At 40.9% G+C, this 23,829-nt stretch overlaps 1 protein-coding gene across 1 annotated transcript in view; it reads right to left on the bottom strand.

Annotated features, from left to right (window-relative positions):
* The window catches only part of LOC129733283 (gamma-aminobutyric acid type B receptor subunit 1), a 212,117-nt gene that overhangs the window by 58,626 nt on the left and 129,662 nt on the right, over positions 1–23,829 (bottom strand). Inside the window, exons 3-5 of the mRNA XM_055695050.1 lie at positions 19,824–19,958; positions 16,009–16,179; positions 15,597–15,813 (exon numbers count right to left, since the gene is read on the bottom strand). Of these exons, the coding sequence (XP_055551025.1) occupies positions 15,597–15,813; positions 16,009–16,179; positions 19,824–19,958 (523 nt within the window). The remainder of the gene's footprint in view (positions 1–15,596; positions 15,814–16,008; positions 16,180–19,823; positions 19,959–23,829) is intronic.

Here is a 23,829-nt window from a genome sequence, read left to right as displayed (position 1 = left end):
TGCTTGAACACGATCAACCTTTAAAAGCCGTGCGGACGTAAATTATAATTGCAGAAACTTATATTCTAAAATCAATGTTCTTGCTGGCTATTAATTTTGATAAGCCGGTAACTTCATAAAAAAAACTATTCCTTTTTCATATTTGGCTATCAGTATTATCAGATTTCAGTTAAAGATAGTTATTTTTGCAAAAATATAGGATGCGGCGATCTTTTTTATCAGCCATTTCGCAAGGTTATGTTTGTGTATGTATGGTACAAACTAACCGAAAGCCCAATAATTTCCGGATATATACTATATAAGTAAAAGGCATGCACTCAAAGGCCGTCTTTTTGGAAGAACATTCATTGGGATGTCTCAACAAGGTAAAACCAGGGATATGTCCATCGCGGACGTTGCAAGACAGCCTAAATGCAGTCGGTAGCAAAAAGCAAAACCTTGGTGCTACATTCCGATTCGGAACTTGACCTTCTGTTTATTATATACAGACTTCGCAGCCAACTGTTTGATGTACAGGACAATTGCGGGGCTAGCGCTACGATCCTACTGACACTAACAGTCCCTCCCGAGCCGAGACTCGAACCTACGACGACTGGCTTGTTAGGCCAGCATCGTACCTCGAGACCAACTGGAAGGTCGGTAGACTATCTACAAAAAGCTCTCCGATTCACACCAAAGAAAACCAAAGAATTAGCATAAAATAGGTCCTTATGTTATAACTTCTAAAGAGAAATATGATTAAGTTAAAAAAAATTTTTTTATCTAGAGTCCTACCGATTTCTTGAATTGTCCAAAGTAGCCCCCATTCGGAAGTAACAAACAACTTTTTGATAGCTATATGATTTTTTTTTTATTTCTCAACGAATTCAAATGGAATAGTTCGTGACTGTTGCATACATATCCGCGTTAATTAAAAGTAAAAATTATTGAGTTCCATTAAGCCGGAGGTAGAAATCAGGACACCCTTTTTTTCGGCACAAATTTGATCTAAGTCTAAGACCTCCCAGCTTGTCTCAAGGTACGATGCTGGGCCAAGAAGCCAGTTGTCATAGCTTCAAAACCCACCCTTGGAGAGATTGTTATGATAAAATCGGAGCGCTAGTCCCGCAATCGTTCTGTGTTCTAATAGTTGGCCGCAAAGTATGTGTCAAATAAACAGAAAGGTCAAATTCCGACAGCGTAATGTTAGTACCTATGCTTTGCCTTTCATTTGATCTACGCTTCTTTGATTTAATTGTTCTAGATGTGAAGGGGAAATAAGTGAGTAGAAAGATTGTAGAATTACTGTCGCAGTGTAAAATATGACATCGGGTGGTTCTATTTTGTTGAAAACGCGGGGCATTTTAAAGGCGCGTGACACGTTCCGCAGGACGTATTTATAAATAGGACATTTTGTTGAAACGCGGGACTGCCTCGTTACTTCACAATTACTAGATGTTTAACGATTTAAACACCTAGAAGATTTCTTTCGTCACTTGACTGAGATTCAACAGAATAAAAAATTCGTTCGCAGTGAGCGTTGTGTCCCGAAATCGTAAAAGTTACGCTACGAAATTGACTATTTCAAGAAAATCAAAATAAGTTTTAATTAAAAAAAAATAACAGCACAAAATGAAATCTTCAGCTCATAGGAACATCTGGGCGAAGTTTTAGTCAGAACAAGAGATAAAAAATGGTCGATCAAAATAGATGCCTTTTTTCTAGAATTTCACAATTGTAAAATACCGATACACACTTTATTTTTACATTCGCGGTATCAACGCAGACAGCTAAAAGATTTTAGTCAATGGATAATAATGATAGTAATTGCTTTTCATTACTTGTGATTGAAAACTGACTGTTATCGCCACTATATAAATTGACCAGCATAATACAGTTACGTTCATTGTAGCAATCAATCAATCAGACCGTGGAAAACGGAAAATTGCGATTGAATTTCATTCTACCTTTTACTTTTCACATCAATGCATAAAACAACTTTTGCGTATTCGCTCGTGTTTCCGTTACCGTCGAATAAATGCATACATTTCAAAATCATAGCTTCAGTTACGATGGGGGATAAGGATGTTATCATATTTAACGTGGAGAGTCACAATCTCAAGCTGATTTCTTCGTTGGCTTTCGAATCAGAAACATCACGTCATAGAAAATTTCAACGATTTCTATCATGACTGGCTCCGCTGGTGAATGCCTGCTATTTATTGAATATTCAACAGTCTACACAGTACGCTACAGGGGATAGCCATTTGATAGACCAAATATAGGTAAAGCCATGCTGTTTCGAGCATGGTGTAAAAGAAGATTTTTTCCGTTGAAGAGAATTCCATGCAAACAAGACCTATCGGAGATTTTTTTAAAATCACTAGATTTATTCTTTATCAGACCTGTTTCATTGTTCAAAAATTTCAACTTTAGAAAAATATACCCTTTGAGTTGTTAAACCGATCTTAAACCTTTTGGATGAAACAGGCTTCAAATAGAATGAACCTTTGAAGAAATATAACAATCTGTACTTTAAACAACAATAACTATGTAAAAATTATAAACCAAACCGTATTTTCGGAGGGTTCGAGACCCATGAGACCTAATCTTTTTACTTTCTTTTGGATTCCTTGGCTCATTTTACACAAAATTTGAATTTTTGACGGTATATTTTCCAATTTGGAGATACCTTTTTTTAAATCTTAAAGATATCAGTAGCGTTTTCCAATGAAGGCACTAGAGGAAAGTGGATAAGCGAGCTCATTCTTCAAATTGCAGTATGGTTATGAAACCGTGTAGCAGAAAAAAATCGAACGTTTATGAAGCGAAATTTAGCCTTCATACAGCATAATCCGATTCGAGTGGATGGAAAGCAACGACTGGTGTACGAGCAGTGCAACTACTTATGCATTTTTAACGACTTGACTGGCGAGAATAATAATTCATGAAGATTTAAATAAACGGGTATTATCCATGATCAGGCAGAGTAAGCATACCGGTTTTTGTTGAAAACAATAACATACGTATCAAGTGAGCACGAAGTAAAAATTCGACCGTTATCTATGTGAATTGTTTCACTCTGTGACTGTGTTATAACCTTTTGTCTGCATTTGGATGTCATAGAATTTATGTATGTTTTTCGATAGTGTATTTAATCCTATCATTTAAAAAAAGAAATATACGATTTTGTGTCTCATTGTATTCAATATGTGTACTAGGGTGGGACAAAAATAAATGTTAGCTCCCATGCACTTTTCGTGTTCCTTATAGGTCCCATAACAACTGTGTAAATCGGGCGTTTCACCGATCGATCTGAAAAGTTACACAGTTGTTATAGGACCCATAAGGAACACGAAAAGCGCATGGGAGCGAAAAAATAACACCATCACTTTTTCTCATATAACCGTGTCCCAGTCTAATGTGTACAGAACTGTACTTAGAAATCAGAACTTTAAGTGTTTTACTAGTAATAAAATACTCCTTTATTGCTAGACACTGACCAAACATTAATTTTAGTACTAATTTAAATCTTAAAATAAAAAAATCACAGGAAGGTTGTGTGCAAAGCCACGACCGCAAGGTTGAAGTAGAATACTTTTACAAGAAAGATAACCCGGCTGCTTGCGTGTCAGTCATTTTTCCTAGTAAATAAATGTTAACCGCTCATTGGCAGTATTGAAAATTCTGTGCAAACGAAGTTGAAGTACTACTCAATTTCAGTTTGCACATATAAATACGACCTCACTGAACAGGAAAAGTACAAACTCTTTGCGGCGCAAACAAGTTTCAACAGTCAGAGTATATGTACATGTGAATTCAAATTAAGATAATTAACTTTTGGTTAAAGCTCAGAACAAGAAAATATTAAATCTTCAATTCATTTGTTTGGTTGTCCTAAAAATGGTTCGATTTCTCCTACCTCTAGTAGAAGGCCCTTCTTCAGCGTCCCAACCAGAGGTTGGACACGTGTTACCTCTGGCTGCTTTTAAATTGATCTCCGTACTGGTACTTGGTTTCTTCGATGTACTTCCCCCATGCTGGTCCTTCGCGCGTTTCCGAGCATCACGCTTGTATTTGGCGTTCATATATTTAAACATAGCACTGAATACACTTCCGATGGATTTCTCAATAAATGCAATAAATGCACTCGTAGTCTCTTACCCGAGAATAATAAAACACTTCCAAGAAATGTTGCACTACTGCCCATAATTCAAAAATTTGCTAATATGCCGTAGGCATCAAATCGAGAATAACGCCTTTGAAAGTTTTTTATCGGTACAACATATTTTGACTGCTCATGACAACTTTTTTATTGAGTATGTCACCCTTCATATATGCTGGACCCTTGCCGTTGAGTTTAAACAGAGAAATCTGTAGAAAAATTCCATCCGCCACGTATTTTGAACACAGTAGCCGTTTTTTTCAATTATAAACGAAAGGTCAGTTGACAAAACGGTGTGCAATTCGGCTAATATCCATACGATGTGAATTATATCGTACTCGTTGGTGATGCAAATGGTTTTAAATTCAATAAAACAACACGGAAGCACAAGTGAGGATGAAAAGGACGACGAGACAATTGTTACGTGCGGCAATATAATAATATATCGAAAATATTATTATTCATGGTAATCTCACAATCCACTTTCCTATTTTTTCTCATCAAATCCAAAATGGCATCTGAATCTTATCTTTATTAATAATACTCCTAATCAAAGAGCTAAATATCATTTTTTTAAATGTAAAGGTTTATGACAGAAGGAAACAGTCACACGTTTTGATCATTGGGTTTCGCAGTACAACAAATAAATTCTTGTAGCATTAAATATTCTGCGTGAAAAAGTCAAATTTGATGCAATGGCCTTACGATCGCTCACCTGTCGCCAGCAACCACCAAGCTACAACATACTTTCGAAAGTTAGAAGAAACACAGTTCAGTAATAATACACTGGTTCGTGAACATGCCACAGGTTCAAATTGGATATTGGATATTAGCCAAATTCTCAATTATTCTGGATATTAGCCAAAATTGTTTCACGTTTTCTTCCTTCCCAAATGCATTTTTTGACAATCCGCTTCCGTAGGGACCTTGTTTAGGGTGTGTACCATCACGAGGAACTGTTTTCTCGATTTTGGTAAAAATGGCATATTAGCCAATTTTTGAATTATGGGCAGGACTAGTAAAAAGACAATTTCCACGTGTTGTAACGTGCTGGAGCACGAAATCTATGTCTGTGATAGGGAACCTTCACGTTCCCGAGGCATGACTGGAGAAACGCGCCTAATAATGCGGTAAAATTTTTAATGTCTTTTTGTGCAAATTATTGTACTCAGACAAAAACCTGTTTTGAATTGGATGAATTTTTAGTGAATAAACGTTAACCGTTTGTTATTCAAAGTTGGTCATGCTGATCGCAGCCTTTGCGCTGCCCCTACAGTGGGGGGATTACTAAATAAAGTAAAAATTGGACAACTACAACAGAATTTGATTGCATCCCGCACAGAATGTCTGCTTGTGTTGATGCCAGAAAATTATTAACCTTCAATTATTTTTTTATTTGCCTTGAAAAAAGCATTTTGCGGTTCAAAATCGGTTGCTAATTACAACCTTTGAGCTGCCCTAACATTGGGGGAATTAAGATACACGGACAACATGCACTGTGGAAGCTATTTCACATTCAGTAAATTAGACGGGTGCGACAAATTCAAATTGCTAGGATGCAACACAGAATACTTGCTTGCGTTGACAAAAATTATTAACTTTCAATGACTTGTTTATTTGCCTTCAAAAAGGCATTTTGATTTCCAAAATTGGATTTCCTGATGGCAATCTCCATGCTGCCCCAACACGGGGGGAATAATGACTGTCTGGCGACACACGCTGTGAAAAACCTCGCTGCTCCTGAGACGTGGTGACCAACCACAGGGCTAGTGCTGCTGCTAAGGAAGGACGACTGCTGTTGTCGCTGTCTAGAACTATTATGAGCGGCTCCGCTGCTGCTGAATTGTCTTTTATTTTAGAAATTGTTTACAGAGGTATAATTTATGACAGGATAATTAGTCAGCCCTAAAGGCTCGTCATGTTTGTTCGTAGTAGTGCATTTAGATTGGTTTTTTAAATTATCTTGAAGATTCATTTTACATCTTTGCCTTAATGGCACGGTAAGTTTATGAATTTAAATAAAATTGAATAACCTACCTAACTAATACTATCTTAAAAACTAAATTGACAAAGATCGAATTGCCTCGTGAATTGACCTCTGGCAAGCATCCCTGAATCTAGACAGAATTGCCTGTTTGCGCACCAAAAGTGTATCTAGACCGGCTAGTTGGTGGATCTCAGAATTACGCGTTCTTGGAGGACTGTTAAGGATCATCCTTAGGATCTTATTTTGGATAACCTGTAATTTATCATGGTGATACTTGGCACAACTCTCCCAGATTGGCAAACCGTATTCTTATACTGGCAGGATAATCATTTTATGGACAGCAAGCTTGTTCTTCAGGGACAGTTTGGATTTTCTGTTTATCAGTGGGTATAGAGATTTAATTAGGATGTTGCCTTTGATTGATGTTTTTTCCACATGTGATCTGAATATAAGCTTGCTGTCCAGAACAAGACCGAGGTATCCCACCTCTCTCGACCATTCGATGGGTGAATTATTAATTTTAAGCCTGACGTCGTCAGGCGGAACAAGTCGACGTGAGTTTGAGTGGGGAAATAAGATGGCCTGTGTTTTAGCCGCATTGATGCAAATCTTCCAGTTGTTGAAGAAGCCGGATAGAACATCCAGGCCTGCTTGAAGTTTTATAGTCAGCGAACGGATCACTCGCCCTTTGTACATGATGGCAGTGTCGTCCGCGAACATGGACAGTACACCACCATCCGGAAGGGGAGGAACGTCTGACGTAAAGATGTTAAAAAGGATAGGACCCAAGAGGCTACCCTGAGGGACCCCAGCATCAACATTAAATGTATCAGACTGGGAGTTGTTCAAGCAGACCCTAAATGATCTACCCGACAGATAATTTTTGATGATTTTCACAAGGAAGATCGGGAAGTTGCACCGATGCAGCTTATAAACAAGACCATCGTGCCAGACGTTGTCAAACGCTTTCTCAACGTCCAACAATGCCATGGCAGTTGTTTTGGAAACAGACTTGTTCCGCCTGATAATGTTCGTTACCCGGGTGAGCTGGTGCACGGGGAGTGCCCCTTCCTGAACCCAAATTGCTCTCTAAGGAAGATGTTGTTCTGATCAGCAAACTCTAGTATACGTCTCAGAATCAGTTTTTCGAACAATTTCGAAATAGATGAAAGGAGGCTAATGGGCCGGTAGCTTTTAGCGTCAGTGGGATCCTTCCCAGGTTTATGGATGGGGATAACTTTGGCGACCTTCCAACGGGACGGGAAGTAGCCAAGTTCCAAGCACTTATTGAAGATCTTTGCGAGGTGATGAAAGAAGTCAACGCTCAAATTTTTCAATTCGAGATTGACCACCCCATCGACACCCGCGGCCTTCATATTTCTACATGATTTGATGGCTGCCATTACCTCGTCTGCAGAAATTATAGATTCCTCTGGGACAACTAGAGGGGTCACAGCGATTCTGGACATTGTATCTGCCACATCAGGCTCAAAGGGGCTCACCAAGGAACGACCAAGATTGTTAGAATTTACGAAATGCTGGCCAAGTGCATTAGCTTTTTCAGCTGGTGTTATTAGCTGAACTTGGCCAGCTTGTTGATCAGAATGGGAGAGAGGAGGGACAGGTCTCGGCTTGTTTTTCAGAAGTTTAGTTAATTTCCAGAAGGGGTTTGCACAATCTGGGAGAGAGCGAATATGACTTTCAAAGCTTTTGTTTCTGAGATCCACCAACCGGGCCTTAATGATTTTATTAAGACGATTGCAGTAAGACTTTAAGTGAGGCAGGCCAGTACGTTGATAATGGCGCCTAGTTGTGTTACGAAGTCTTATATAAGATTTAGTTAGGCTGTCTAGATTCAGAGTGTTACTCACCAGGTCAGAAGCAGGGATGTGTTGGTCACGGGCTAAGGATAGAGCCTCGTCGATGATCTGCAAGCACTGATCGATGTCGTCCGTCGATTCAAGCTCGATGTTGTAGCGGATGTTGGCGTCGATGAACTGCTGGAACCGTGGCCAGTCAGCACGATGGTAGTTGCGACGACGAGCACGAAATCGATTGGCGGAGTAGCCCACTTCGGCCACCACTGGAAAGTGGTCGGAGCTCAGTTCCTGGTAGACGATCGGATTCGAAAGGTTTGCCATGTTGGTGATGAAAAAATCGATGGTCGAGTGGACACCAGAGCGACTCAACCGGGTGGGGGAGTCTGGGCTCAGGATGATGTACCAAGATGCTTGTAGGTCATTGTGGACGACTTTGCCATTTGGATTGCTTCGAGTGTTGCCCCAGGCTTGATGTTTGGCATTGAGGTCACCAGCCAAGATGAAGTTTTGCCGATGTCTGGTAAGCTTGACGAGATCTTGTTTCAGATTAGAGGATGAATCGTTCCTTGAGCTGACTTGCGACGGACAGTAGGCGGCTATGATGATAATAGGGCCGACAGGGGTAGAAACCTCGACCCCAACCGCTTCGATGACTTTTAAGTTGAAACTGGGCAGCAGCTTACAGCAGATGTTCTTCCTCAACGCGATGGCTACGCCTCCACCCGCTGAGTGGGTACGATTGAGCCGAACAACTCGAAAGTCGGGGAGGTAGATGTTGACGCCAGGTTTTAGATGTGTCTCGGTGATGATAGCTACGTCGATAGTCCGCACGTTGAGGAAATCAGCGAATTCGATGGCTTTGCTCTTTAACGAGCAAGCGTTCCAGTTAGCGATGTTGATGCATTCACGGGCCATATTTGGTGAGGATGGAAACTGCTGCTTGCAGCTGTTCAGCTCTGGTTTTACAGGTGCGAAGGGCTACGAATGCTTCGGCCAGGAGATGCACGAACTCTTCTGTAGTGAGAAGGGAATCTGCGTTGTTTTCTTCGGCGTCTGTGCGGGTAAACTTCATTCCAGTGGTAGGAGTTGTAAGCCCTGGGAGCCCCGGGGGAGGCGAGGAACGGCTCGATGCTGCGACATCGGCAAACGAGGTTGTAAGCCGATTATTCAGTGGGAGAGGTGGAAGCACTGGGATTGCACGTCGCGATGTGATGACTGGAAAATTTTGTTCGTTATTCACTGGCACTGGGACTTTTCTCCGACCGGGTTGGTTGTTGGTTGAGGCTCTTTTGCGGATCTCAATGAATTCCGCCCGCTTTGGGCAGGTACGACTGGTGGCCTTATGATCAGCTCCACAATTTGCGCAGACAGGATCGGCAGTTTCCATCAATTGGCAGGCGTCGGGTGCGTGCGTTTGTCCGCATTTGATGCAGCGGGAGGCCATATGGCAGTTTTTAGTCCTATGTCCAAACAACAGGCAATTGGAACATTGGGTCACATCTCGATGAACTGGTTTGTAGCGCTCCAGGCCACAATGATGTGGAAAAGGGCACGAATGGACTGCAAATCCGCCAAACATGTTGAATTTTTCTCCAGGTTGATAAGGTACAATTGGTCGCGGTACTTCCGAGTCTTGTTGTGGCGTGACATCTTATGGATCTGTATTGGCTTGAGTCCATTTGCCTTCAGTTCCTCTAACAGAGTGTCAATTTCCATGTCTGGAAGACCACGGAGAACAACCTTGAGCGGTTTTTCTGCTTCAATGTCATGGGAGAAATATTCCACCTTACGCTGCTGCAGTATTACTTGCACCGCCTTGTAGTGATTCAATGCCGGAACCATCAGTTTGTAGCCGTCAGTGCACATACGGATAGTGCATTTCAGTCCTTTCTCGATGTAAAAGACAATTGCTTTACGAAGACCTTCTGGAAATCCTTTCACATAGAAATGTGGAATTTTCTCTTTTTTCACTATTTCGGGGTCCGTGGAGTTTTCCAAGACAGCAAATCTGTTGTTGGCCAAAAGCTTCTTAGCCGCCGAATCGGGGACATTTCCAGGTCGAGGCTGTTTACCCGTACTAGAACCGGTTTTCGATTTACCCATGTCAGGGTTCACCGTAGCGTCGGTTTCCAACGCGAAAATAAAAACTTACGAACGAACGTAAAAAGTGAACGGAGCGAAAATAAACAACTGTACTGCTCAACACGCTAGCAGAGAATCAATATGATGAGCGGCTCCGGCTGAAACAGGCTCTTATATAGGGATGAAAATAGGAATGAATTATTTTTCGTAGGTGGTGGAATGATATAACTTGAAAAATATGTGTGACTTCATTCCGGCTCAAAGCGATCGTTTGATAAGCTCCACCTCTTTTTTCAGTTTCTAAAGTTTTTCCTCAGTTTCGTAGCACGGATGCACAAAAATGATTTCTTGTCGAGCCGGACCGATAGCACTCTCATTGAAGCAACAAAATAACATGTTTTGTGTCGTGTTGTGCAGCTTCGTTGAAGAAAATGTTCCCGTCCCAGTGTCGCATGTAAGCAGATTATTGCGTTCAGTAGACAGTAGATAGTGTATCCAGCGAATAAACACCGATGGTGCTCTCACACACGCAACGGTTTAACCCGTATCTTATTGCTGTTTGTAACATCAAGCGATTTCGTTTGCAAGCTGCTGCGTGTTGCATCATGTTGCAACTTGGCAGCTGGGAGACGACGAAATTCTGTTTACGCTGATTGATTGAATCGTCTTTATATTAGCTCTGCATAGTCGAACTAACTGCTTTTGTGAATGCGTTCTAACAGGGCAGTTTATTATTCAATGTCGGTTATGCTGATCGCAGCCTTTGCGCTGCCCCTACAGTGGGGAGTTTACTAAATAAAGTAAAAATTGGACAACTACAACAGAATTTGATTGCATCCCGCACAGAATGTCTGCTTGTGTTGATGCCAGAAAATTATTAACCTTCAATTATTTTTTTATTTGCCTTGAAAAAAGCATTTTGCGGTTCAAAATCGGTTGCTAATTACAACCTTTGAGCTGCCCTAACATTGGGGGAATTAAGATACACGGACAACATGCACTGTGGAAGCTATTTCACATTCAGTAAATTAGACGGGTGCGACAAATTCAAATTGCTAGGATGCAACACAGAATACTTGCTTGCGTTGACAAAAATTATTAACTTTCAATGACTTGTTTATTTGCCTTTAAAAAGGCATTTTGATTTCCAAAATTGGATTTCCTGATGGCAATCTTCATGCTGCCCCAACACGGGGGGAATAATGGCTGTCTGGCGACACACGCTGAGAAAAACCGCGCTGCTCCTGAGACGTGGTGACCAACCACAGGGCTAGTGCTGCTGCTAAGGAAGGACGACTGCTGTTGTCGCTGTACACACGCTGAGAAAAACCGCGCTGCTCCTGAGACGTGGTGACCAACCACAGGGCTAGTGCTGCTGCTAAGGAAGGACGACTGCTGTTGTCGCTGTCTAGAACTATTATGAGCGGCTCCGGATTTTTTTTTGGATTCAATATTCTTTATTTTTCTTACGGTATTTTCATTATACATTTGTTTTTTGAACATTGTGAGAGATTCAATTTTATCAACTTTTCAACTCTGATGTTTTTAATGTACTATAAGTGTTACTACTTTTTCCTTTTCTACGTACATGATTTACATTTTAATGCTCGGCATCAGAGTTTTAATTATTAACTAAATATACCTAGCTACTTATAAATAAAGCTCACGAATGAGCACCGCACTAGAGTTAAGTGCATTGTTTTTAGTGTTTTCAGCGTGTGCAGAGATTATGTTTTCGGTCATATCGATACCAGCTATTTGATGCACTTCTGATGTTCGGGTTCCGAAGGGCACGTTCAAGATCATTTTCAGGAACTTGTTCTGGATCCGTTGAATCTTTTGCAGGTGGGTTCTCGCGCAGGTTCTCCAGATCGACGAGGCGTATAGAAGCATCGGCAGGATGACCTGTTTGTATACCGTCAATTTATTCACGACGGATAATTTCGATTTTCGGTTGATTAGCGGGTACAACTTCTTCATTAGCACTAAGCTTTTCGTTACTGTTTGTTCAATGTGGGGGCGATAAAGTAGCTTATGATCATAGGTCAAACCAAGGTAGCGAACATTTGACGACCAGGGAATATCCACATTGTTCAACCGAATCTTTGTTGTCGGCACCAAACGTTGACTATTCCGATGTGGGAAGACTATGGTCTGAGTTTTTGCTGCATTCACACAAATTTTCCATGAGGTGAGGTAATTCACAAAGACGTTAAGCCCAGTTTGCAGCTTTTTAACTATTGATCTGATATATATTGATATTGAACTGGTTGATCTGTCTGCCCTCGTACATAATGGCGGTATCATCAGCAAACAGCGACAGGGTGCCTCCATTGGGTAGTTCAGGAATATCTCATGTGAATAAGTTGTACAGAACAGGACCAAGGATGCTGCCCTGTGGAACACTAGCTCCTACGTCGTATGGGTCAGACAGGCCACCCAGCACACAGACCTGAGATTAGCGCAGCGTAAAATAGTTTTGCACAATCTTCACTAGATAAACGGGATAGTTGTAGCGCTGTAGCTTGTAGATAAGCCCGTCGTGCCACACGTTGTCGAATGCTTTTTCTATGTCCAGGTAGGCCATGGCAGTTGTTTTAGATAGCTCCTTGTTCCGATTGATGAGTTTTGTTACTCTCTGCAGTTGATATGTTGTTGAATGGCCTCTGCGAAAACCGAACTGTTCGTCCAGGAATATGTTGCTTACTTCTGCGTGGCACAGAATACGGCTGTAGATACATCGTTCGAATACCTTGCTGAGGGCAGAAAGCAGACTGATGGGACGGTAGCTTTTGGGGCATGTGGGATCCTTTCCTGGTTTCAAAATGGGAATCACTTTCGCCAGTTTCCACTTTGTTGGAAAGTACGCCAATTCAAGGCATCGGTTGAACACTTTTTCCACCACAGACAAGGCTGTTGGTCCAAGGTTTTTGAGCACAAGGTTGAACACTCCGTCAAATCCGGGAGCATTCATGTTCCGAGAGAATTAAATGTTGTTTTGTACCTTGTCCACTGTTATCCGCTGATCAGGTGTTAAGATATTCGGTGTGCGGGCCAGAATTACTATCGTTTCACTGACAGCTGGTTCGATTCCACTCACAATATCACGACCAAGATTGTGGGAAGCGGCAAAATGCTGAGAGATAGCACAAGCCTTTGCGCGGGAAGTTAGCAAAGTTTCACTATTCACTATTAATGGCGGAATGGGTTTTGGTTTGTTCTTCAACACTTTAGCCACACGCCAAAATGGCCGTGAGCAGTTGGGCAAATAGCGTAATTCGGTTGCAAACTGTCTGTTTTTCACTTTCTCCAGACGTTCTTGAACGATTTTTGTCAGCTGTCTAGCGTAGAATCGGTGCCTAGGGTTTCGGGTACGTTGATATTGCCTTCTCAGCGAGTTTCGCAAGGAAATTATGCGCTTGGTGTTATCGTCGATTTGCGCCTACTTACGTGTTACTGGGACAGATGGGATGTAGCGGCACTCTGCTTCCTGGATGACGTCTATCATGGACTGTAGAGTACGATCGATGTCTCCAGTGCTGTTCAAAGTGATGTCCGCATCAAGATGGTTTTCAACATACCGCTGCAGCTGAACCCAATTTGCACGATGGTAATTTCTTCTTTGTTGAACTTGACGCCGCTCTACGTTAGCACCAATCTCAGCGATGACCGGAAGATGATCCGAGGAGAGCTCTGTTATGGTTTCCGGAATCGAAAATCGATCGGTGATGTTGGTCAGAAAAATGTCAAGCTTAGAGCCTACACCACCAGGAGAGATGTAAGTTGGCAATTCCGGATGAGCGGGATAGTAATATCCAGTTCGGAATCTTCTACGATGATGTTACCATTTGAGTTGCACCTGGAGTCACCCCAAGCGGAGTGGCGAGCATTGAGCTCACCTGTGATGACGAAATTGCCTCCTCTTCTAGACAGCTTTTGGATGTCGTTCTTCAATTTCACCGTGGTTCCATTTGCCCGTCGAGACTGCTTCGGACAATAGACCGCAATAAATGTGAGTGGTCCATCAGTGATGGTGAGATGATTTTGTTTCATGATAACATAACCATGAAAAAATTGTTTGTAAATCATTAGTCTCTTCTTTAAGTACGACATACTTATTCTGATTCTGTACTGAAATAAGCATGTTTTTTTAGATAGAAAAAAACGTAACTTAAAATGTTATTACATGAAAATATGATGATATCAATACGGAAATGAACGGTAACATTTATTTTTTTAATGCTGAAAAACATCGACTGTATTCGATGAACGCTGAAAAGATCTATTGGAATTTATATGTTGTTGCTTACCTTACTAGCGATTGAATTTATGCAAATCAATTAGTTTTCTGGCGTTACGTAACTTAAGGGGGAGGCAGATTAAACGTTATTTATCGTTTCATAGGACAAGACGATTGACTTTTTAATGTAGGTTTCCAAGGGTATTATATTATATTTATAATTGTATTTGTGTATTGTGTAAGTCTTGAGAAAAAAATGGATGCTGCGGATAACCGTGAACTAAATTTAAATTTCCAGTTTATACGTTTTGGCCCATACCATAGGATGCAACACTGGATAACAATTTATTGGATTATTCCCAATAGAATCTCTCTGTTGACTCTATTCAACCGAAGCTTCCCAATTGGGCATAACATACAACTCTCTGTTGGTAGCTCCGTAACAATTTGCCAATTAAGTTAAACTGTTTCCCAACTATTTACTTAAGAAAAATTGGGTCAAGTTTAAACTGGGTAAATGAGATTGCGGTGGCTCAGTCAAGTACCTTCACTTACATCGCAGAGCACGATGGGTGCGTCGCGACTCACAGCACCACAGTACAGTACAGCTATGGTATAAACCAGTCCGGAAGAAAAACTTCCGCAATGAAAATTCCAGACCCGAGCATTTCTACCGCGGGTAATATTCACTGCTACACAGCAGCATTTTTTTTTATAAGAGCAAAGTGCCAAAGCTGGCACCTTCTTGTCGTCATGTCTATCTTCATTGATATAATAAACTTCCATCCTGCTGGTACGTTATTCCTTAGACTTCACCCAATAAAAGAAATTTCTCGGAAGCTACTTCATCAACTCTCATAATCAAATTGTTATTTAGTTTCATTGTTTGTATGTGAACTATGACGAAATCATTCTCGTTGAATGCAAGTGAAAAAAAAAAGATATTTGAAACTATCGAAATACCAGTGCTTTTGTATAAGAAGCAAATACCGTCGAAAATAAAACCAGGATACATTATATATTTTTCGTTGTGCCACAAAGCATGTGTTTTCTAAAAGTAACCCGGAAAACAAGCATCGATGAAAACAACCATCATAGTTTGATATTTTCGTGTGCTGCGCTAGCTAGTGTAGTGTAAAACGGTATTAATACCAACAGAGATTACTCTGTAATTCTTTCATCCGTATCATCTATCCCAGTTTTGTCTGCTCACTCTTGCTCGATTGAGATCGATGAATGATGCAATGTTTTCCAGGTGAAATGGAGCAGAAAGAGTAAATTTTGGGCCAAACTGGGGGAATGGGGATACGAATCGGTACTCACCGATAAAAAACCACACGTATGCTCTGCCGTAAAGCTGTTGTTTGTACATTTCGCACAGGACCCGCCTGGCTGCGACTACGTAAAATAGTCCGACGATGACACGGGCATCTTGTCTCCGGAGATTTCGTACCGCATCGGTAGGGTCGGAAAGGAATGATTGTCTTGTCACTATCTCGATGCTGGCTTCTTTACACCGAGTTTCTAAATCCTCGACAGTCTACGTAAGCACAAGTACGTGTGTTTGTAGAATTGTCATCCATTGCGCCGGAAGGGTTGAACGATCCAACAGGAGCATACATGGTTTAAAAATACATAATATTGAATCTGTTAGTTGATGAAAACCGGTTCACTAGAATCGATTCTATTTACGCATCATTACACGGTCTTAGTAGAGAATCCTTTGATAACTTACCGATATGAACACTTCTTCGGCTTGCTGCAGGATCGCTACACGCGACCATCCAAATTTCTGCATTAGTTTTATTCTAGTTGGATTATGTACAGTGGCAGATGGATGCGTTCTGAATAATGTAGGAAATCTACTTCTATCTGATAAGGCAGGACTAGATGCGCCGTAACACAACTGAAAAAAAGTTACAAGAATAGTTTTGGTGACTTGTATAACACGACATTTGACGTTTGAGTATATATGAAACGCATAAAAAAGATGTTTCATTTAAGATGGGCGATGAAGTGTTCTTTCGCTTCGCTTATGTAAAATATAGCGACTACATTATGTTTAGCTTCTTGTTGATGCTCTGTCGCTATTCTACCAGAAGAAATATAAAAATAAGGTTTCTCTGCACAGCTTGTTGTTTAAAGAGTATTTTTAGCCGACGAAGCCGTGCTCCATGCTATCTTAGAAAAAATCAGAAAAAACATTTATACAAAAGAAAAGGTTTTCTGCATTCAAACGAAAGTGTTTTCCTCTGAAATTTAGGTAATCAAGTAAAATAAATTACACCTTATAAAACAAAGCATTCCGAATCGGAACTTGACCTTCTGTTTATTATTATATACATACTTCACAGCCAACTGTTTTAGTGCGGGGCTAACGCTACTATCCTACTGACACTATTAGTTTCTCCAGAGTCGGAACTCGAACATACGACTACTTCAATTGTTTAAAATTAGAATACATTAGAATACAAATCCTGTGCGGTTCGGTTTTACAAATGCTCCGGCCCGATTTATTAATTGTTCTTGATTAACATAAACAACGCAAAATCGCGGGCAGTTGCGTGCCCTAATCCCAATGCCCTAATCGCATTTTACTTAGTGTTCCCGTGGTGTAATCACGATTTTATTGGGTGCAAAGGGTGGAGTAAACGTGATACGAAATCAGATGGCTTCGTAGTACCGGTGAAAGTAACGCCAATGCGGAAACCCCCCTTTTTTCGGTGGAGTTTCTCTGCGAGCGCTTACCATGGGTTTGTGTGAGTGACAAGTTGAACTTGAGTAGCAAGAAGAGCGTGCAGGAGGATTGTGTCCCATCCATGCACAATGGTCAGAAAATTAATCTTTATGGCCAACAAAATTTTTTGTTGTCAAATTGTTAGTTTTCTACTGTGGATGAGTTTGTCATATGAGAAAGTATTATAAACTGGTGTGATATCCAAAGAATTTCGTTGATAAATCGACCCAAAAATCAAAATATACAGAAAAAAAACTTTCATTCATTTTTTTCTACAAAAACGATAATTTTTTTGAAGGTCAAAATTGAGAAAATTTCCAATATTTCCTACGTGGCCTGCGTCAGACTTTGCAGAGTTAAAATCGAATGCTCTTCCGGCTTAAGAAAGCTAATATAATCATATCTTAATTGTATGCAAACATGCCATAACATAATTATCTTCCTTCATTTTTGAATGAGGTAACTATGGAGGAGTATTTCAACATGATCCGTTCTATGTAACAAAATCTCATTGATAAATTATCAAAATACAGATCAAAAACTACAAAATCGTGTGTTCAAAACTTCCTGTATATGAGGGTGAGCGGCGCGGATGGTCAGTTTTCATTGTTACTATTATTCATTCAGTTATCCGTTCGATTTGAACGGCACTGGTCAAGCGAGAGAGAGTTTGATTTTGAAGTTCTCTCGCGTGCGTGATTGCTTGCAGTGTGTGTGTGTGCGGGCAGAAGGATGATCGGGTTTGTGTGTTATGTTTAACGTTCAATTTTTTGCTCGCATCGCGGTGTCTTGTGTGCCCAGTGGACTAAGGTCGATAGTAACATTATATATATCCTACCTGCGTTGTAAGTTAGCCGTTTTGAAATTTCGCGTTTTGACCGGACGTTTACGGTCGTTTTGGCTAGTTTTATGCCCTTGTTTTATGATTTTTTCTAGCTTTTGAACAAATAGACAATTTTTATTCTATTAACATCATAAATAATTAATTATTCGCAACAAATATCAGGGTTATGCGCGATGTATACCTTTTTGAGAACCGCATCTACTGAACTGCGTTTGTTTTCTTGCAGGTAGGGGAACTGCTCCACTATTCATCTCACTAACTCGATATTCACGAAGAATGCACGGATTAAACATCAAATTTTCACGAAATCATTGAACAAATGATCAAAATACGCTTACGTGCTCTTATGGAATTGTTCAGGATTGAATATTTAGCAAACTTAGCTAGATTTATCCTGAATTTTGTAAAACAAACCATTTTTCACAACGCTTCCATATCCATCTCAAAACTTGAATCACTGCTCAATTATTCATCTATACTTCGTATAGTTAATGACTTTCGCGCGTTACTGGCATAAGATCGCGGGGTTGATAAGAAAGATACATATCGTTCGTATTCGTTATTCGCGAGCTTCGTGGGCATCTCTCGATTCCATCACTTGCCACGGATTCATAATAACACAAAACTTTCTGTCCATCGCAGAGTAGAGATGCAGGGATAAGCTTAGCCTTGGTATGACCATTCAGCCGAAGATTGCCTGCTCGTTGCTTTCACATAAGCGTGTCGCAAATCGAGTTCGGTTGATGAATATTATGATTGATATTTTAACCACGCAATGTACTACACCAAGAATCGCGTCTCCCGAAGAGCGTTTGCTTTCTCGAGAGTATTCGGAATTGGACATAAACAAATGTTTAAACATTTCGATTCTTCGGGTTAACGCGAGCGCCGCTTGTATATATTCGCGGTGTTTGGCATTGAAAATACTTTGTTCGCCTTCGTAACGAGCTAGCTTCGCGCGCAACACTTCGATTCTGTCACTTACCACAGAGATATAACCTCCGTCGCAGTCGTGAAGAAGCAGAGGTAAACTCGGTCTCCGACATCAGCGGATGTTACACCTTCTTCCTTCCAACATCCTTCCATACCCTAACGATCGTTAGGACGTGGCCGGTGGTATACGTTGTTCCTTGTGCAACTTCACTAGTTAAGATCGATCACGGAGGAGCAACTACGAAATGTTCGATCATCAAGCTCAAAATCATTAGAATATAAATATTTTGAAAAATAGTATTTTTTTCTTATTCAAAATAAATTTTTTCCATTGTTGGCTTGTGGAAAGTTAGTCGATGTCGATATTTTATAATTAAAAATTGATCTGACGCAACATAAAAATAAATGCAGATATAACAAAGTTCCATCAGATATTTAAGAGCAACGGAGGGGAGCCATTTTCTACAACAATTTTAAATTTCACTATTACGCGTTGCAAAAACTAAAAGAAGAATATGTTACGGATAGTGATTAAGCAATGATATAATATGTGCAAACCAATGTTGGCATGAAACAGCGAATTTCCGTCAACAGGTGATTTTTATTTCTCACTTAATTTCCCTTTTACTCAACTGTAGCACGTCACATATAAAAAAAAGTTTTACTGGGGATGAAGGCACCTGCCCGAACAGCTAATGGTAATACTGCACCAGAATGTCGTCGAAGGCCGTAATCGTGTAGGCAGGTAACGTCCTTTGAAGCAGAAAGCTATTTTACCGGCAGAAAACCGAGCGAAACGGAAATGACACTAAAGCAAATAGCAAAACTGATGGTAGATATCCTTCCGAAACGTAAGCGAACTGTGAAATGCTTAAAAATTCGTTAACCACACACACCAGCACTAAAGCCGGTTTTTCGGGGTGAGCATAAAATTGGGGGTTGTCTTTTTTGACGCAACATTGTAGATACGACGAGCATGGAATGGAAGCATGAAGAAACAACATGTTGAGAAAAAATTATGTATAACATCGCTTACCACAACTAGGTTCCACATTTTCGCTGCTTCGGCAACTGTCGTACATACAGTGCTGCATCCTGCTAGTAGCATCAGCTTTTGGGGAGCATTGTACAGCAGATTGTACATAACACTAGCTCCAAGTCCGGGCTCACACTAGAAGGGAGAAAAGAAAACAAACCCGTGCTGGTTAGTAAGATTTTCACTCAGGTATGGTCAGGCTATGTTTGCCGTTGGCTGGCTCTGAAATTGAATGATAGGTGTTTGTTTCATTTTTAGCTACTGCGTTAAGTACTAATTTCAAACCCCATGGGGCATGCTGTATCGCTGGTTTAGTGATACAGCCGGACTGTTGGCAGAGTGAAATTTTACGGTTACGTGAACCTTTTTTGCACTAAGATTCATTTATGTACAAGCAACAAGTCTTCCAAACTAGTTATACCGACTAGGAGTCTTTAACCCATTTTAACCTAAAGTAAGAAGTTTCATATTTTGACATTATGTTCGTTGTAAATATTTGTCAAGTGATATGAAAAAGGCCAGACACCAAGGTTTACGTTCTGTTTCTTGCAGAACTGAGACAAGATGGCTAAACCATTGGGACATAATGGGTTGAACGTGTACTCATTCTATTTAATGCAAGGTTTTATGCTCACCATTATCGTTGGTGGTGGCCATTATCTTTCGCTTCCATGTTTTTACAACACATTAAAATCGCAAGAAGGTGCACAATAGCATATCCTGGGTAAAAAAAAGTAAGTATCTTGTAATAATTCTTTATCATGAAGGCTTTCGGTAGAATTGACAAGGTGCCGTTCAGGAAACTAAGTCGAAACAAGTTATTTCAAACTATTATGAGGTGAATTACTCAATTTTGCATTATTCATTGTTCATGTGTTTCATTTCAATTAGGGCTTTAGCTGTTTGATGCGGTTGATGAATGATTTTCCGAATTATGTGGTTTTATGCACAAGGGTAAACTATAAGGATGAACATGAATATTGTTACAGTATTGATGTTTCTGAGACCAATCTGTTATCTAACTGTGTTTAACACTTTCATCGTTCAAAGTTCAAAGTTCGGAGAGCAACCTACTCGAACCAAGCGCCAAAAATATACTTTTGAGTAATTGGTACTCATAGTTTGACCACCCTGTGGATTTGTCCATTATAAACTGTTCAAATGATTAAGTTTTTTTTTACAAAAAGGAAGGTAGGTACGTTTAGTTTTAAGCATCAATCAATCAGATATTTTTTCGGTTTAAAATTAGTTCATTTGACACGGCACGATACATTTTCTGTTTTACTGAGCCAAGTACAATCCGTATTAATTCTACGTTAGCAGGGAAAAGAGGGAGGCCTTTTTTTTTATTCCCGCGGCCGACTACGAGCTAGTGGGGATTTAAGGTGAGAGGAGGGGAGATACAATTTTGACTTAAAACTATTTTGAAACTTTGTTTTTCAACTGGTAGAGCAATTGTATTCTTGTTTGTTGTGGGTTCGAAATATTTGTGTAAGCATAGATGCGGGCTCTTCGTTTCCGTGTCTTCAGCATAGCATATTTGTATCCTTAATCTGACAAATAGACAAAGAAAATTTTAAATTTTAATGTCAGCGTTTTTCAGAAAGCAGTATAGCTGTGTCATGTACTGGAGATCACCGCTTCCCAGAATGTCTCTAACGGGTACGTTCGGTTGTTTTCCTCGGGCCCGAAGGGAATCTATAAGCTCGGACCTAACATCACAGAATTCGGCACACGACCAAACAACATGCTCGATGTCATGGTAGCCATCGCCACAAACGCAGTGATTACTGTCTACAAGCCCTATACGAAAGAGATGCGTGTTTAACGTATAGTGATTGGACATAAGTCTGGACATCACGCGAATGAAGTCCCGACCTACATCCAACCCCTTGAACCATGCTTTCGTCGATACCTTAGGAAAAATGAATGTAGCCACCGTCCCAGTTCATCTGAGTTCCATGATAATTGCCAACTGTTGAGTGTTCTCTGACGCAAAATGCTATTAAATTCATCATAAGCATTTGGTCTTACATAAATATCGCCATCAATAGCACCCACCTTAGAAGAATACCCGCTAACACTTCAAGACTCATCGTATGGGTCGACTGCATGCAACCCAAAGCAATACGCAAACAACGATATTGTATTCTCTCTAATTTTATAATGTGCGTGTTCGCGGCGGAGCGAAAGCAGAAACAGCCGTACTCAAGAACTGACAATATCGTTGTTTGGTATAACCTTAGAAGGTCTCCTAGGTGGGCACCCCACCAGGTTCCGGTAATCGTACGAAGAAAATTAATCCTCTGTTGGCAGTCGTGTCGTGTCAGATACCTAATATGACAAGCCCAGGTGCATTTAGAGTCGAACCAGGCCCCAAGATATTTAGCGACTAAAACCTGAGAGATCGTTTTACCCGTTAGTAGGAGCTGCAGCTGAGCTGGGTTATGCTTCCTAGAAAAAACGACCAACTCAGTTTTCTCCGGAGAGAATTCAATACCCAGCTTATGAGCCTATTCAGACAAATTGTCTAAGGTATCTTGCAATGGTCCTTGCAGAGTATCTGAAAGTAAACCGTTTGTTTCGACCCATTTGTCTAACCGTAAGAGGATCATTTTCTCCATTAATTTCCGGAGGCAAGAGAGCATCGCAATCGGCCTATATGAATTGAATGCATCGCAGATCGGCCTATATGAATTGATATGAATTGTGCGCAATCGGCCTATATGAATTGATATGAATTGTGCGCAATCGGCCTATATGAATTGATATGAATTGTGATCAGAGGTAGGTTTCCCGGGTTTCCGAATAGCAATGACTTTTACCTCCCTCCAGTCATCCGGAACAATATTTAGCTCAAGAAACTTGTTGAACAAATTCAACAAGCGTCTTTTTGCAGAGTCGGGTAGATTCTCCAACAGGTTGAATTTTATTCTATCTAACCCTGGAGCCTTATTGTTGCACGACAGGAGAGCAATTGAAAATTCCAACATCGAAAATGGAGGCTCTTCCGTAGTTACTAAAAACGCGTCGCGAAAGGTTTTCTGCTCCGGTACAGAGTCCGGACAGACCTTTTTGGTAAAATCGAGTATCCAACGATCTGAATACTCCTCACTCTCATTCGAAACGTTACGGTTCCGCATGCGCCTGGCGGTATCCCAAAGAGTGCTCATCGCTGTTTCCCTCGACAACGCGTTTACGAACCGCCGCCAGTACCCGCGTTTTTTCGCCTTTACTAAGCTCTTCATCTGCCTGCCCAGTGCCTCGTACTTTCGAAGCAGGTTGACAGTGCCGTACTCCCGGTAGTCCTTATACGCCGCGGACCTTCGCGCGTACAGCTCAGAGCACTCTTTGTCCCACCATTTGTTGGGAGGGCGCTGTCTAATCGTTACCCCGGGTATCGGTTTCGTCTGGGCTTGAGTCGCGGCGTCGATTATCAAGCCAGCTAAGAACGCGTATTCTTCCTCCGGAGGAAGTTCCTCGTGAGTTTCGATAGATTCCGCTATAATAGACTCATAACACTTCCAATCAATATCACGTGTAAGGTCGTAGGAAATATTGATTGGGTTCGGGGGAGTTGAACCATTAGCAATTGATATAACGATTGGAAGATGATCACTACCGTGGGGATCGTTGATTACTTTCCACTGGCAATCTAACGCTAGTGATGTCGAGCAGAGGGATATGTCAAGCATGCTTTCACGTGCTGGAGGATTAGGTCCACGTGTCGCTTCCCCAGTATTCAAAAGTGTCATATTGAAGTCGTCGATCAAGTTACAAATTAAAGAAGATCGGTTGTCGTCGTACAGCGACCCCCATTGCGAACAGTGAGAGTTAAAATCTCCCAAAATCAAAAAAGGTGCGGGAAGCAATTCTGCTATATCAAGGAGTTGCTTCTGTTCAATCCGCGCGGATGGGGGAGTATATAACGAAACAAGGCATAGGTCTTTTCCATTCATATTTGTTTGAATAGCAACAACTTCAATATTCGAGATCGAGGGGAGGT

Source organism: Wyeomyia smithii, chromosome 3 (genome assembly GCF_029784165.1).
Source record: "Wyeomyia smithii strain HCP4-BCI-WySm-NY-G18 chromosome 3, ASM2978416v1, whole genome shotgun sequence".
Lineage (NCBI taxonomy): Eukaryota > Metazoa > Arthropoda > Insecta > Diptera > Culicidae > Wyeomyia > Wyeomyia smithii.
This window is presented reverse-complemented; position numbering and strand designations above follow the sequence as displayed.